We start from the raw sequence: 17,978 nt of genomic DNA on the forward strand, positions 1-17,978 counted from the left end.
GTGCAATCACTATTAACATATTCTTATAAGTAGTTTATATGCAAAATTATCCTAAACTGCTATCTTGTCCTTCCTACGACATCCTCACCTGAAAGAATTCCAAAGCTCGCTCACTCTTATGAATTCAAGAGCTGCTACTTCTATGATTCTGCTCAACTGTAACTAACCGACCAGAAGTAAAAATCCAGGCATGCAAAAGGGAATTTGAGTAGGAGACAATCTAAGTAAAATTAAAGTAGAATTAAACTCTTCATTAGAGTCAAGGGCAAATGATCTTTCACATCATTCTAGGAACTTAGATTCATTCTAAGCATTCCTCTATCTGGGCAAAGTTTGATTCAAATCACTTTGTTCCAGAATGACTTCAAATTCACACCTGGAGCAACTGATGATTTCAGCCCACGAAATCACTTGATGTAAGTTACATCTAATTCAGTTCACAAGCACTAAGGGCTACCCTGCAATGGACACATCATAACTTCAATATAAACAAACAAACCAAAGGGATACCTTAGACATTAGTTCCTTTGGGTTGTCATTAAATCTTGTCAGAAAGGTAAAAAGCCATCTGATATATGTACAATACAGGTATAACACTGCTAATTTATAATAACATTATAAAGACACTCCTCACCAATAATTTTAGGTCATTAAATATGAAATGTCCGATTTCAAATCAAAAGTGTAGTTTATTATATCTCAAACAAGAAGCAGTACAGTTAATCAAAGCATGCGCCTAAACTACTGACACAGGTTTGCCATCTGAACTGTAGCTTGTTTATGCCAGCAACAAAGAAGCCTGGAGAGTGAGTGGTGATGAAATCGTGAAGGGTGTTTTCCACAGCTTGTTGAGAACTGAATGTTTTTCCTTGCAAGAAGTGGTCCAAAGCCTGGAAGAAATGGTAGTCAGCTGGTGCAAGGTCTGGTGAATATGGCGGATGACAGTTTCCAAGTGCAGCTTCTGTAGTTTGAGCATCATTGTTTGTGCGACATGTGGTTGAGCACTATCTTACAAGATCACTGGCCTGTCTCTATTGACCAATCTCGGCTGCTAAATTGCAAGCATCCTCCTTATTTTGTCCAGTTGGTTACAGTAGACATCTGCTGTAATTGGCTGACCAGGTTTCACGAAGCTGTAGTGGATAATACCAGTGCTGGACCACCAGATAAGACAGACACCATTAGCTTTTTCTGACGAATATTAGGTTTTGGACTGAGTTTCAGCACTTCATCTTTATCCAACCATTGTACTGAACACTTGCGATTGTCAAAAAGAATTTATTTTCATCACATGTAACAATACAGTGTAGAAATGGTTAGTCTTTATGTCATGACAGCAAAGAAAGGCATGCTTCAAGATGATTTCTCTTCTGATGCTCGTTTAATTCATGTAGAACACATACCTATACAGCTTCTAGACCTTGCCGATTTGTTTCACGTGGTCCAGTGTTGTTGGAATAGTAACGTCAAACCTTGCTGCTAATTCATGCTTAGGTTGAGATGGATTTGCTTCCACTAAAGCTTTCAGCTCATCATTATCCACCTTGGTCTCAGGCCACCCATGTGACTCATTTTCAAGATTAAAATCCCCACAATGGAACTTCTCAAACCATCAACGTACTGTGCGTTCATCAGCCAGATCCTTCCCAAACGCTTCGTTGAGATTTTGAGCTGTCTGTGCTATAGTGGTTTCACGATAGAACTCAGATTTGAAAACAACACGAACTTTTGATTTATCCGTGGTTTCACAAAAATTGCTCTAAAAAAAAATTTGAAAGATAATCACAAGCCAAAACATGCATTTGAAAGACTGAGGCTGAATCTTCACAATAAACATAACACAAGAAGTGTCAATGTGAAATGTCAGAGATATCAACTGTCAAACCTAGGATTTAAGGAAATTGGACATTGCATACTTAATAACCTAATAAAAATGTGTTTGTTGTCTAAGTTTTGAAAACAAGAAACAGCCACTGGGTAGTTTCTACGGAGATGCTAGCTTAGGTCAACATATTTAAATGACTATTTTGTGGCTGTTCTGGTACTATCAATTATATGAAACAAAAGTTGACAATAAAAGCAATCTTAATGGAGTTTAAGAAAAATCTCCCATAATAGACAAGTGCAGAAGGCTAACTAACAGGCCATGACCCAGCGATCCCAGTTCTACAAATAAACCTTACAGAAATATGCAAAAAGAGACACGTACAAAGATATTAACTCTACATTAAGAGTAAAAAATTGGAAACACAAGTGTCCATCAGTAAAAAAATACGTAAATAAACTATTAAATGAAGAAAAACATTATAGCAGTTAAAAATAAATGTTCATCTACATATATCAACACAGATCAAATTTAAAAATAAGAGTAAAGAACAAAATGCAGACATGTACATACATATTATATCTTTTGTAGAAAGCTTAGAAAACTCTACACAAAACAACTCAATATATTCTAAAATGCAGAAACATTGACTGTTAAGGTCATAGTTGCATCATATGTGGGAAAGGATGGGACTGAGCTCTATAGTTCAACTGTAGTGCAGCATGATGGTAAAGAGCAGAGACAAGACCTCGACTAGAGCTCATTTACATCACCTACTAGGTGACACCGTAACCTCTGTGCCTTACTGTGTTCTCAGCTGGAAAAAGCAGAAATTGCCATACCTAATTTAAGAGCTTATTGCTAGAATTAAATGAGTTAATGTGTCCAGTGCTCAGAAGAGTGACTGGCACAAAGTCATACGATACATACTCTCTAAAAAGAGAGCTGAAGAACACATGACACTCCAAAGAACATCTGTTCATCTTGGGCGGTACTTGGTATAAAACTGTCCTTTTCTGTATTTTTAAATGGCCCTTTTTCTCTGTCCTTTTGCACATTTTAAGTGGCACTTTCCACTGCTTTTTTCTACCTATGTACTCTTTTTTTTTTTTTTTGAGACAGAGTCTTGCTTTGTTGCCCAGGCTAGAGTGAGTGCCGTGGTGTCAGCCTAGCTCATAGCAACCTCAAACTCCTGGGCTCAAGAGATCCTGCTGTCTCAGCCTCCTGAGTAGCTGGGACTACAGGCTTGCGCCACCATGTCTGGCTAATTTTTTTTTCTATATATATTAGTTGGCCAATTAATTTCTTTCTATTTTTAGTAGAGACGGGGGGGGGGGAATCTCACTCTTGCTCAAGCTGGTTTCCAACTCGTGACCTTGAGCGATTCACCTGCCTTGGCCTCCCCATAGTGCTAGGATTACAAGTGTGAGCCACCGCGGCCAGCCTGTACTTAGGAGTTTTAAAGGCTCTGAAAAGCTACCAGCCCAGGTATTTTCAAGAATACTTCAATAGTTCTCAGTACTCAATTCTAATCTCTATGAACCTGAAATAAAAATATCAACCATATCTCTTTCCTAGTAACATTTCATCTGATTCTGAATTTCTCTGGTAGTAGTGTGACTTTTTAAACTTCAATCAGAATAGGTATCTCCCTTCTTAAAATTTTAATCGTGAAAGCTGAAAGAATGGAACACTTACTGAATCTTTCTTACGAGATCGTTCCTTCTTCATCTTCCCTCCTGCTGCTCTGATACTGACTCTGTTTTCTCCTCCCAGGTAACCCCGACAATTGGCTGACCCGCAGAAACATTTCTGAGCTTCTTTTCTGTTTAAGGAGCATAGGAAAGAAGTTTGTTAGGTGGAAGTAAACCAAATAAAAATGCTGAAAATAGAACAATTACACATGAAAGTCATACAAGTCAAAGGAAATAAAAAGAAAAAATCCTCACATTAAGAGACTCCACCAACCTGCTACTATCTAATGGAAATACCTGAAAATTACTCTTTAAAAATATTCATTCTTTTTCCAATTGTCTTTTATTCGTTAGACAAAACTAGCTAAGTTAGCACAAAGTAGGATGGAAAGAAAATTAACCACTTCAGTACAAGCGTTGACTATACTCCACAGCCACAGATGAACGCTCACAGCCAAGCGTCAACTTTAGCTGACAGCCGTGATATGACTTTTCTAATTTTTCATTAATCAAAATAAAATTGTGAACATTTAAAAATAATGTAATGAAAAGATATATGTATATGTTATCTATTCTGATTTACATTACAAGTAAAGCTGCCTGTAAAGTAAAACAAGCTTTCAGTGCTTTAAAGCTTTCTTCATCACACAAGAGCAAAACGGATTTGTCATCAATGCACAGTACAAACTATCGTGTGGACTATGAGTGCCAGCTGTGGGCAAGGTTTCGCGGCTGGTGAGCACCATACTGAAGTGGTTAATAAAAGAAAAAAAAGTAGCCAAGAAATTAATTTCTCCACTTTTATGAGAATGCCTACTAACTGATAAAAATAAGAGATCATATACATATCTGAGCTAAAAACAAAATTGCTTGAATAGCTCAGCTAATGATCACTTATATGTAAATGTTTAATTGGCACATAGTAAAAATAAAATGCATTATTATAAGCAGATATAAAATGGATCAGGATTCCTAAAAGGAAATAGATGATTAGTAAAAGTTATAATCACAAAAGAATAAGACACTATAATAACAAATACAGAAATAAATGAATATAACCATGGAGGCAAGGGAGACTGGTGGAAAAGAACACGCCTCAACAGAAACCACCTCTGCCATTTATTAGTGAGAACTACCTGAAGAAAACATGGAGATTCTAAAAGTAAACTGACAGATTTAGTATATGACAGTAGCAATTCGAGGCACAAAAACAAATTGTTCAAAAAATAAAACAAAGATTTACAAACAGCACTTGATTTCTACTTTCCTTTCCCTACAAGAGGACAATACAAGCATAGAGGGAGAAAAAATGGAGCCCAACACAAAACCTGATCTGCACTTATGCCCTGCATACCTGACAAAAGCAGCAGATAAAATAAGAAATAACGATCTTGCATTTGTCCTGGATTATAATCAGAAAATCATTTTCAGAACTGAAAGAACCTCAGTGTTCACTAAGTTCTAAGACATGAAGCATGAAACATGTGAAGAAGTATCTGAAACAGCTTCACTGCCTGAGTATCAGTGACTGACACCAGAGTGAATACAGCACAGGAATTAAATCCTTGTGATACAATAGCATTAAAAGGATTAAAATACCCAGGAAAACTATCTGTATGCTTTTTTTAGTATAAACACCAGAAGTTACTAATTCATATAATTCAAAAAAACAAGCAAGAGACTTTTAAAAGAGATGGGGTCTTTGCTATGTTGCCCAGACTGGAATCAAACTCGTGGGCTCCAGTGATCTTCCTGCCTCAGCCTCCCAAGTAGCTGGGACTACAGGCAGGCAGCACCACACCTGGCTTGTGTTAATTTCTTAATAATCAGAAATCATCTTGTGCAAGACAGTGATCCTTAGGACCCAAAGAAAGATAAAAGAAACTAACTGAAGAAAAAAGGAAACTATATAAAGTACCAATTTATTACCAGTATTTCAGGATGTATATCTAGAAGGACATGTTCTTAAACATATAATACCATTATCATGTTAAGAAATTAATAATTACTCAATATCAAATAGCTGCTAATTATTCTGATTTTCCCTATTATCTCAAATACCTTTTAGCCAATTAATTTATTCTAAATAAGGCCCAAACACTACAATTTTGTCTCCTAATCTGAAGGTTCACCCTCTGTCTTTGTTTTTCTTACAAACTATTTTATAATAAAATCATACGTCCTACATAGTTTCCCAAAGTCTGTTTTTATTCATTTATTTATTTATTTATTGAGACAGAGTCTCGTTTTCTTGCCCAGGCTAGAGTGAGTACCGTGGCGTCAGCCTAGCTCACAGCAACCTCAATCTCCTGGGCTCAAGCAATCCTGCTGTCTCCTGAGTAGCTGGGACTATAGGCATGTGCCACAATGCCCAGTTAATTTTTTCTATATATATATATTTGCTGGCCAATTAATTTCTTTCTATTTATAGTAGAGACGGGGTCTCGCTCTTGCTCAGGCTGGTTTCAAACTCCTGACCTTAAGCAAGCCACCCACCTCGGGCTCCTTGAGTGCTAGGATTACAGGCGTGAGCCACCGCGCCTGGCCCCAAAGTCTGTTTTTGATTGCATCCCTGCATGTAATTTATTTGTTCCTGTTTCCCATATTTCCTATAAATAAATAGTTAGATCTAGAAACCTGATATAATTGAGATTCAAAATTTCTTTTAGCAAGACTATTTCACATGTAATATTTTGTTCTTCATCAGGAAGCACACATTAGTACTCTTTTTGTAATATTACCAATCACCAATGACCACTGTTTAGATCCATAGTTTACTAAGTATTGCAAAGTGGTAATTCCTTTACTACTACATTTATTAACTAGAATAACTCTAGTTAACTTCCTTTCATCAACTATTTGGTTTAACCTGAAGCACAGTCAGTTGTGAAAGGCAGAATAAATGCTTAAATGCTTGATTTTTTCCTATTTTTAATCTAGTTCTCAAACTCATTAATTCCCTTTAATAACTAATGTAGTTTTATTTTTAAAATATAATTAAAACTCATAGATTTTATATAATGTGTTTCAAATAAATTCAATTATTATCCTTACTGATGCTTAAGTGTTAATAAGAACTCCTCCACTTTTGGCGTTAGAGGTGCTCTTTGCTATTACATAACTTACAATTTTTGGTAGACAGAACTAGGTAACAAATATCACTGCAGCCTTGAATTCCTGGGCTCAGGAGGTTCTCCTGCCTCAGCCTCCTGAATAACTAGGAATATAGGCATGTGCCACCAAGCTCAGCTAATAAGAGCTACAGGTCAGGCATGGTGGCACATACCTGTAATCCCAGCACTTTGGGAGGCTGAGGACAGAGGATGGCTTGAACCCAGGTGTTTGAGACCAGTCTGGGCAATACAGGAAGACTCCATCTCTTCTGTGCACAAAGCTGGGCATGGTGAAGTGCGCCTAAAGTCCTAGCTTCTCAGGAAGCTGAGGTGAAAGGACCACTTGAGCCCAGGAGTTCCAGGTTATGGTGAGCTACGATCATCACATCACTGCACTCCAGCCCGGGGAACAAAGTGATACCCTGTCTCTGTAAAATTAAACATTAAAACATAAAAATTTTTTAAAAAGTACAATATGGTATAGATGAAACAAGATTAGTCATGAGTTGATAACTCTTAAAAGCTGAATGATGAGCAAGGAGTGGTGGCTTATGTCTGTAATTCTAGCACTCTGGGAGGCCGAGGTGGGAGGATTGCTTGAAGTAGGAGTTTGAGGTCAGTCAACCTGAGCAAAATCGAGACCCTGTCTCTATTAAAAATACAAAAACTTAGCTGGGGGTACAGTGGCATGAGCCTATAGCCACAACTACTCAGGAGGCTGAGGCAGGAGGATCACTTGAGCCCAGAAGTTTGAGGTAGCTGTGAGCTAAGATCCCGCCACTGCACTCTAGCCAGGGCAACAAGAGAGACTGTCTCAAAATGAAACAAACAAACATAAAACAGTTGAATGATGAATACACATGAATTTACTATACTGTACTATTCGCTTCAGACACACAGAGAACCTGCATTTCTATAATGAAGGTTTTAAGAATGTTAGAAACATCATTATATAAGTTAGCATGAAGTTGAGAAGAAAATTATATAGTTGCTATACAATATCCCTTAATGGCCAGAAGTGTCATACAGTAGGCAAAGCACACAAACAGTATAGATAATAACTGATAGTAAATATAACTCTTAAGAAATTCACAAAGTTTTATATCTCTATATCTCAACAGCCTATTTCCCTATCAGAAGCAACAAAATAAGTACTTACCCATATCTTTGGAACTGATAGTCAAACGTTAACTCTGAGCCTGAAGGAACCAGCTTGGTGGTAAAAAACCCAACCCTCAGTTGTCCATTCACAGTCCACTGAGATGTTGTTTTAAAAGAAAAGAAAAGAACTTAGTAACTTATTAATGTGTGCATATAAAAGTCATTATCATCTGCCTCTATTATGCATGTGGCTCTTTAGGCAATAAAGGTTTTCCCAAATGGCAAATGTAGAATTTTTTCTTTAAATATTTAAGCATTACTCTTATTTAATGGACTATCAGATTGAATATATCAGTAATTTATCTCTAATAAAAGTAGCTGCTAAAAGAAGGGGAGGGGGAAACTAACTGCTACTTTAACATTTTCATCCAGTAAAGATTCTCTTGTACTAAGGCAAATCAGGGATGCTTGGTGTCACTGAGTATCAAAGACAAATCTACATTAACTTATCTTAAAAATAACCAGGTTCTCAGATAAGATGGGGCATGGAACCTGGGAAACACTAAGGCCAAAGGCTTAATTTCCTGAACCAGTAGTCATATAGCTGAGTACAGTGAAAGGGAGCAGCCGGGGACAATGGCTCATGCCTATAATCCCAGTACTCTGGGAGACCTGGGTGGGCAGATTGTTTGAGCTCAGGAGTTTGAGACCAGCCTGAGCAAGAGTGGGATCCCATCTCTACTAAAAATAAAAAGAAATTAGCTGGACAACTAAAAATATATAGAAAAATTTAGCTGGGCATGGTGGCACATGCCTGTAGTCCCAGCTACTCGGGAGCCTGAGGCAGTAGGATTGCTTGAGCCCAGGAGTTTGAGGTTGCTGTGAGCTAGGCTGACAACAAGGCACTCTAGCCCAGGCAACATAAGACTTGTCTGGGGGGGGGGGGGGAGAAAGAAAGGGAGGAAGGATGAGAACAGATACATAAAACTGAAAAATTAAAATGAGGGCAAATACACAGGAGGCAGACCATGTAAGCAAGTTATGGATTACAGAGCTCTAATCCAGACCATTTGCACATGTTACTGATAAAAAAAACAAAAACCGACTTACAGAGATTAAGGGACAATGTATAGTGGGAGTCTCACAGTTAGGCATGTGGCCACCAGATGTGGTAAAACTAGAACCAGAACTTGGAATAAATGATTCCAAACTGAGTTTTCCTCTTTGTTACACAGCTTGGCTCTTAGAAGAGCCATACATAAAATCCATTAGTGCATAGATCAAAGGGCAAAAATATCCAGGAATCAAAAGCACTATTTCAAAATAAGAGAAAATCAATGATATATATTTATCTGAGGAGTGGGTTCACAGCTTTCTTAACCTGAAAAAGTTACAACCCTTCTCAACTTTGGTCTTGTAGTCCCTTATGAATGTTATTAAAACAGTCAAATAGCACTTGGATAAGACCTAATAAAGAATCAGAGGCCGGGTACGGTGGCTCACGCCTGTAATCCTAGCGCTCTGGGAGGCCGAGGCAGGCGGATTGCTCGAGGTCGGGAGTTCAAAACCAGCCTGAGCGAGACCCCGTCTCTAATAAAAATAGAAAGAAATTAATTGACCAACTAAAAGTGTATATATACAAAAAATTAGCCGGGCATGGTGGCGCATGCCTGTAGTCCCAGCTACTCGGGAGGCTAAGGCAGGAGGATTGCTTGAGCCCAGGAGTTTGAGGTTGCTGTGAGTGAGGCTGACGCCACGGCACTCACTCTAGCCTGGGCAACAAAAGTGAGACTCTGTCTCAAAAAAAAAAAAAAAAAAAAAAGAATCAGAATATGGCAGTACACACTGGAGTTCATAAAAATTAAAATTTAGTTTTATATTTTGGCACCTTTGAAATAATATCTAAAATAATTACGGGCAAGGAGAGGTGACAACTAAATGCAATGTGAGTTCTTGGATTGGATCTTGTATCAGAAAAATGACAGTAGTCAAAATTTGAATAAGGTCTTCAAATTAGTTAATACTATTCCTTGTATATGATAATTTGGTTAGGTACAACATTAACATTAGGAAAGCTAGGTGAAGGGTGATACATATGTAATATAGTTTATACTATTTCTGTAATGTTTCTATAAAATCTAAACTTACTTCAAAAGAAAACTTTTAATAAAGCAGAATAGAAAAAACGACTAAAAAATAAAATTCATGAGTACCTTTGGTATAGGATCTAAAATCAATGATCAGAACAGCAATCTTCAACAAATACCCCAAACTCTAAATCCACCTCAACTTACTTTTTGGGTTTCACAGTTTGGTTCACAGCTGTGATTCATGAAACGAGAGCAATTTCCTTTCTGAGTGGCATCTATTATCTAGAAGAGGAGGATAATTTAAGGGTTAAAAAAATGATACCTTAAAATATTCATGCATTTTGCAAAGGAAAGGCATTAAGGCAAATTCAAGATAAACACACACACACACACACACACACACACACCCCGTTCCCCCTACCCTCTGCCCCACTTTAGAGAACTCTCTTATACTACTTTATACATTAAAGTGACAAATACCTGTTTCTTCTGGAAGATCTAACTATAAACCTTTACCTACAGGCAAAATAATGTCTGTATCTACAAATGTCTCTCCCATTTACTCTTAGCTATTTCTAACATTCTATACATTTCACTCTCATTTGTATGTGTAAAACTTCATTTTAAAGTACACGTTATATAACAGTAAAGTAGCTCTCAAATTTGAGCATGTATCCAAATCCCCTAGAGAGTTTGTTAAAACTTGCTGGGCCCTCCTCCAGAACTAAATTAAGCAGGTCTGGAGTCAGATCTCTATAATTCACATTTCCATATTGAATAGAAAGGCAGAATATATGAGAATATATATGAGAAACCAACTGAATTTTACTAAGCCAGACTTTAAAGACATTCATAAAATGTAAAGCAACGCCACTATTCTCATTAAACATTTTTTGAAAATATCTATTTTTCATTATACAATGTTTACCATGCGATCTGTATCAATAAGTAACAGGGTTATTATTGTTACAATAAGTACTCACTTAAGGTCATCCCTAGGCTCTTGGAAACTACATAACAAAACCAATTTTACCACAGGCTGAGTTAAGTTTCATGGCACATTTCTAAATAAACAAAATACGGTCAGTTTCCTTATTCAAAATTTTTTTTCTTTTTTCTTGAGACAGAGTCTTGCTCTGTTGCCCAAGCTAGAGTGCTATGTCATCAGCCTAGCTCACAGCAACCTCAAACTCCTAGGCTCAAGTGATCCTCCTGCCTCAGCCTCCTAAGTAGCTGGAACTACAGGTGTGCATCACCACGCTTGGCTAATGTTTTCTATTTTTGGTTGTCTAATTTCTTTTTATCTTTTCAGTATAGACAGGGGTCTTGCTCTTGCTCAGGCTGGTCTCGAACTCCTGACCTCAAACGATCCTCCTGCCTCGGCCTCTCACATTGCTAGGATTATAGGCGTGAGCCACCAATGGCATGGTCATTATTCAAATTTTCGCTGTCGTTTTTCCAATATAAGATCCAACCCAGGAACTCACATTGCACTTAGTTGTCACCTCTCCTTGCCCATAGTATTTTAGATATTATTTCAAAGGTGCCAAAATACAAAACTAAATTTTAATTTTGATGAAGTCCAATGTGTACTGCCATATTCAGTTTATTTAGAAATATGCCATCACCAAACTTCTAACTAAAGACCAAAACGCTGAAATAAATGTGAGCTATACATTTAAGAAACATTAATTAAAATGAGATAATTGGCCAGGCGTGGTGGCTCACGCCTGTAATCCTAACACTTTGGGAGGCCGAGGCGGGCAGATTGCTCAAGGTCAGGAGTTCGAAACCAGCCTGAGCGAGACCCCATCTCTACCAAAAATAGAAATAAATTAATTGACCAACTAAAAATATATATACAAAAAATTAGCCGGGCATGGTGGCGCATGCCTGTAGTCCCAGCTACTCGGGAGGCTGAGGCAGTAGGATCGCTGAGCCCCGGAGATTGAGGTTGCTGTGAGCCAGGCTGACGCCACAGCACTCCCTCTAGCCTGGGCAACAAAGTGAGACTTTGTCTCAAAAAAAATAAAAATAAAAAAAATAAAATGAGATAATTATTTTTTTTTTGAGACAGAGTTTCACTTTGTTGCCCAAGCTAGAGTGAGTGCCGTGGCGTCAGCCTAGCTCACAGCAACCTCAAACTCCTGGGCTCAAGCAATCCTGCGGCCTCAGTCTCCCAAGTAGCTGGGACTATAGGCATGCGCCACCATGCCCGGCTAATTTTTTCTATATATATTAGTTGGCCAATTAATTTCTTTCTATTTATAGTAGAGACAGGGTCTCGCTCTTGCTCAGCTTGGTTTCTAACTCCTGAACTCAAACGATCTGACCGCCTCGGCCTCCCAGAAATGAGATAATTATATACCCAATTATTCCAGTTCAAGGTTACAGGTGGCCAGCACCTATCCAGCAGCTCAAGGACCAAGGCTGGAACCAATCCTGGACAGGACACCATTCCATCACAAGGCACACTCAAATACACACTCATACTCACTCACACTGGGACAATTTAGATACACCAGTTCACCTAATGTGCATATCTTTCAGATGTAGGAGGAAACTGAAACACCTGAAGAAAACCCACGCAGACATGAGAATAGGCAAATTACACAAAGCCAGTGGCCCTAGCCAGAAATTATCTTGTTTTCTCATCAACGTTATGACAAACTGTAATTCAAGGACCTAGTGTACTTTTAAATGGATAAATATTTTTAAATTTCTCAGTCTTAACTTTTAATGTGATACATACTGATAAATATAATCCACATAACCCACATAAACAAAAGCACTTTGGGTATCAATAATTTTTAAGAGTTGTAATCTGAAGCACTGTACATTTACATTTACCTATGTATGTGTAAATACCTCCCTCCTCTAGATCCTTTTTTGTAAACAAATCTACTTATATACCATTCCGACCCTCCTTTTTGTCATTTAATATACTTAGAGATCAGTATCAATGACCCTTTCAAAGCCAATCAATTTTTATTTCCAGGCAAACACATCCATGCTGCTTACCTCATCATTCTTCAAGGCCATGAAATAATAGTGAATGTTTTTGTTTCGTGCATATTCCTTCACTCGAGCTTTAAACTCTTTATGATCAAGTACCTCTCCACAATATTCTAGAACAAAGGTGTTCCTGAAAACAAAAATGAAGAAAATAATAGAACTTTCTCCCTAGGAGCAATACAGAAAACATACATCCAGGCAAAAACAAAAAATGTAAAGAAATACAACAAAGTAGATAAATGTTATTATACAAAATATATTATTAGGTTTTTTAAGTATGAAATGTCCGATTTCTTTAAGCACTAAGTTTGACAGTTGATATTTCTGACATTTCACACTGACACTTCTTATTTTTATTGTGAAGATACAGCCTCAGTCTTTTTCTTTTTTTTTTTTGAGACACAGTCTCACTCTGTTACCCAAGGTAGAGTGCCACGGCGTCAGCCTAGCTCACAGCAACCTCAAACTCCTAGGCTCAAGCGATCTTCCTGCCTCAGCCTTCTGAGTAGCTGCGATAACAAGCATGTGCCCGCCATCCCTGGCTAATTTTTTCTACATGTTTTTAGTTGGCCAATTAATTTCTTTCTATTTTTTAGTAGAGATGGGGTCTCGCTCTTGCTCAGGCTGGTTTCAAACTCCTGACTTTGAGTGATCTCGATCCACCCACCTTGGCCTCCTAGAGTGCTAGGATTACCAGTATTAGCCTCTGCACCCAGCCCAGCCTAAGTCTTTCAAATGCATGTTTTGGCTTGTGATTATCTTTCAAATTTTTTTTTCAGAGCAATTTTTGTGAAACCACGGATAAATCAAAAGTTCGTGTTGTTTTCAAATCTGAGTTCTATCGTGAAACCACTATAGCACAGACAGCTCAAAATCTCAACGAAGCGTTTGGGAAGGATCTGGCTGATGAACGCACAGTACGTTGATGGTTTGAGAAGTTCCATTGTGGGGATTTTAATCTTGAAAATGAGTCACATGGGTGGCCTGAGACCAAGGTGGATAATGATGAGCTGAAAGCTTTAGTGGAAGCAAATCCATCTCAACCTAAGCATGAATTAGCAGCAAGGTTTGACGTTACTATTCCAACAACACTGGACCACGTGAAACAAATCGGCAAGGTCTAGAAGCTGTATAGGTATGTGTTCTACATGAATTAAACGAGCATCAGAAGAGAAATCATCTTGAAGCATGCCTTTCTTTGCTGTCATGACATAAAGACTAACCATTTCTACACTGTATTGTTACATGTGATGAAAATAAATTCTTTTTGACAATCGCAAGTGTTCAGTACAATGGTTGGATAAAGATGAAGTGCTGAAACTCAGTCCAAAACCTAATATTCGTCAGAAAAAGCTAATGGTGTCTGTCTTATCTGGTGGTCCAGCACTGGTATTATCCACTACAGCTTCGTGAAACCTGGTCAGCCAATTACAGCAGATGTCTACTGTAACCAACTGGACAAAATAAGGAGGATGCTTGCAATTTAGCAGCCGAGATTGGTCAATAGAGACAGGCCAGTGATCTTGTAAGATAGTGCTCAACCACATGTCGCACAAACAATGATGCTCAAACTACAGAAGCTGCACTTGGAAACTGTCATCCGCCATATTCACCAGACCTTGCACCAGCTGACTACCATTTCTTCCAGGCTTTGGACCACTTCTTGCAAGGAAAAACATTCAGTTCTCAACAAGCTGTGGAAAACACCCTTCACGATTTCATCACCACTCACTCTCCAGGCTTCTTTGTTGCTGGCATAAACAAGCTACAGTTCAGATGGCAAACCTGTGTCAGTAGTTTAGGCGCATGCTTTGATTAACTGTACTGCTTCTTGTTTGAGATATAATAAACTACACTTTTAATTTGAAATCGGACATGTCATATTTAATGACCTAATAATTAAGATGGATATAAAGTATCAAGGTTACTTTTCTCCTTCCTAGTACTTTCCAAAGAATGTTGATTCTAAGATGCTTTTATAATTTATACATACTACCAAAATACATATCCTTTCCCTAACTAGCTATTAAAACAAATGTTTGAGTCTGGTTTATAATATCATGAAATCAGTGATTCACAGAGGGAAAACAGCTCTGAAGAAATTAGAGGCTTATTGTTCTGGGAAAAAAGAAAGCAACTTAAATATAGCAGCTCTTCTGCTGCCTTTACTCTCAAAGGCTCTAATGATGTGAAAGGTCAAATCTAACACCTCTTCTCTGTGAATTCTCTGTGAATTCTCTCTAGCCTTTATCAATAATTATGATTAATCTCTCTTTGGCTTCTTTTAGTTACCATACCCTTGATTGTCCTTTCCTTGGTTATTTTTACCTATTTCTTTTGTATTGAAGATATTAAGTTCCCAGTCTTTTCCCCCTCCCTTTATTCTCTAAAAGCTCATTCTCACCAATGACTTCAACTTTTAATTCTATGTAGAAAAATGCTTCATTATGCTTTGCCCCCAAGTTCTGACATGAAATGTCTTGCCTGAAAGTTTCGCTTTATCCCCTCAGACATACCCCTAACTCTGACCAAAGAAATTTTTAAAATGTAAATCTTTTGTATTTGTTTACAACATACTGACATAATCAATGTACTTATTAAAGGAGTTACCTTGGACAACTGAAAAAAATTAAATCCAGTTAATTTGGAAAATAAAGCAGTTAAAAATGAATGAGAAAAGAAGATTATATAAAAAAAAGCAAAACCCAAAAACAGGAATAGAGAAACTTACACTGGACATATGTATATTGGTACAGCACATTTAGGTGTCAATAATGAAAATCGGATTATTCATGGATAAACCAAAAAATGCAAATTACTGTTCTTTTATAAACAATACTTAAAATTTCCTTTTTTTTTTTTTTTTTTTTTTTGGGGGGGACTGCATCTCACTTTTCACTCTGTTGCCCAGGAATACATTAAGGCAATCAATCATAGCTTACTCTAACCTTGAACTCCTGGGCAGGCTTCAGCAATCCTCCTGCCTCAGCCTCCCCAAGTAGTTGAGATTATAGGTATGTGCCATCACACTCAGCTAATTTTTGTTTTTAAAGAAACAAGGTCTCGCTATGTTGCTCAAGCTGGCCTCAAGCAATCCTCCTGCCTCGGCCTCCCAAAGTGATGAAATTACAAGCATAAGCCACTACGCCCAGTATTAAAATTTTCTTTTGAACCCTAGAAGCTTATCATCTTGTAATTCAGGATGGCGACAAAATTTGAGGTCCCACAATGTTAGACTTCAAGGATCAGTCCCTCCCTTAAGAAAAGGAAAATGACACATCACAGGGTGCTTTATCAATTAAATATGATAATGACTACAAAACATGCCTTACCTTATCCATAATCTAGAACTTCATAGGGAAAATATATTCCCATCCCCTCACCTACCAAAACAAAATTCTCTGCCTTGAATTTGCTCATTTAAAGCTTACTGATGCTATGTAACATAGGTATTATGCCCATCAGACAGACAAGACAAGAGTTTGAAGAAAGTAGTTGATCTGTCCAATATCACAAAACTTGATTATATCCTAGGATTCAAACTCCACCTATATGACTATTTCTCCCATTGTATTATAAACATATTTTCTTCTATCACAGTAGAATATTCAATTCTGATATTACTCATAAATCACCTTTTCATTTAGAAAAGGTTCTTAAATACCAGGACCTGATTAACCATTAAATCACTCAGAGCAGAGACTTCACATCAAAAAATCTGAAGGATATACCAATATCCATGAATCTAACAGTCTGAGCTTGATGAAGCTGCTGAAAGAAGCATCTCAAAATCCTCAGTAACTTAGGGAATACAGGGAGAGTGACTAGACCCTTCAGCTGCATAACCTCCAAAGAAACGAAATAAGGCCAGTGTAAAAGCCTATCATGCAGTCCTTAAAACTCTAAGGTTTAAATTTCTTAGAATCTTCATCTCTATTTAAGAAAAAAAGCAGAAAAACATCAAACTGCTTGGCATGCAGTGACTAAATTCCATGAAGGAATAGGCAATGAGACAAAATGATTCTTATTAATCTTTTTCTAAGTATGACTTTTGCTCGCGGCTGAATGGGTTCTCTTTACTGAACTCCTTAAGGCCTATTCAAGGCAACAGGGTTCCACTGTGGAAGGTGTAAGGGGGCAAAACCTGTCACTATTACTGCAAAGGTAGATGGTTATAGTTATGTAAGGTTTAGGGGTTAACTGCAATGTCTGCAATTCTCTTTTAAACATCACCAAAAAGATAGACTGATGGATGGATAAAGAGATAGGCCAGGTGTAGTGGCTGATGCCTGTAATCCTAGTACTCTGGGAGGCCAACACCAGATTGCTTGAGGTCAGGAGTTTGAGACCAGCCTGAACAACAGGGAGACCCTGTCTCTACAAAAAATAGAAAAATTAGCCAGGCATGGTGGTGCATACCTGTAGTCTCAGCTACTTGGGAGGCTGAGGCAGGAGGATTGTTTAAGCCCAGGAGTTTGAGGTTGCAGTGAGCTAAAATGATGCCACGGTACTCTACCTGGGGAGATAGAGCAACACTGTGTCTCAAAAAAAAAAAAAAGAGACAAGCAGATGGAGAATATATAATAGAGCAAAATGTGAACTATAAAATCTAACTGGTAGTTATAACAGCATTAACTGTTGAACTTTTAACTTTGCTGTAAGTTTAAAATTTTTCATAAAACACAAGAAAAAATAACTTCTATAAAAGTGACATTTGCCCAAATGTCCACCAACCAATTAAAGGATAAACAAAATGTGATATATCCACACAATATTTAGTCATAAAAAGGAATGAAGTGCTGATATACTACAAAATAGATAAAACTGGCCAGGCGCAGTGGCTCACACCTATAATCCTAGCTCTCTGGGAGGCCGAGGCGGGCGGATTGCTCGAGGTCAGGCGTTTGAAACCAGCCTGAGCAAGAGCAAGACCCCGTCTCTACTATAAATAGAAAGAAATTAATTGGCCAACTAATATATATAGAAAAAATTAGCCGGGCATGGTGGCGCATGCCTGTAGTCCCAGCTACTTGGGAGACTGAGGCAGTAGGATTGCTTGAGCCCAGGAGTTTGAGGTTGCTGTGAGTTAGGCTGATGCCATGGCACTCACTCTAGCCTGGGCAACAAAGGGAGACTCTGT

General features: G+C 37.9%; 1 protein-coding gene across 2 annotated transcripts in view; it reads right to left on the minus strand.

The window, feature by feature from the left end:
• Positions 1-17,978, minus strand: part of SETD2 (SET domain containing 2, histone lysine methyltransferase) — a 133,699-nt gene that overhangs the window by 69,347 nt on the left and 46,374 nt on the right. For both annotated transcript variants that reach the window (XR_001155723.3, XM_012771078.3), the window contains exons 6-9: positions 12,845-12,968; positions 10,028-10,105; positions 7,792-7,889; positions 3,524-3,650 (exon numbers count right to left, since the gene is read on the minus strand). Coding sequence is in view for 1 of the 2 variants with exons in the window: in XM_012771078.3 (XP_012626532.3) it covers positions 3,524-3,650; positions 7,792-7,889; positions 10,028-10,105; positions 12,845-12,968 (427 nt within the window). In the remaining variant the exon portion in view is untranslated. The remainder of the gene's footprint in view (positions 1-3,523; positions 3,651-7,791; positions 7,890-10,027; positions 10,106-12,844; positions 12,969-17,978) is intronic.

The sequence above is a fragment of the Microcebus murinus genome, chromosome 1 (genome assembly GCF_040939455.1).
Source record: "Microcebus murinus isolate Inina chromosome 1, M.murinus_Inina_mat1.0, whole genome shotgun sequence".
Taxonomy (NCBI): domain Eukaryota; kingdom Metazoa; phylum Chordata; class Mammalia; order Primates; family Cheirogaleidae; genus Microcebus; species Microcebus murinus.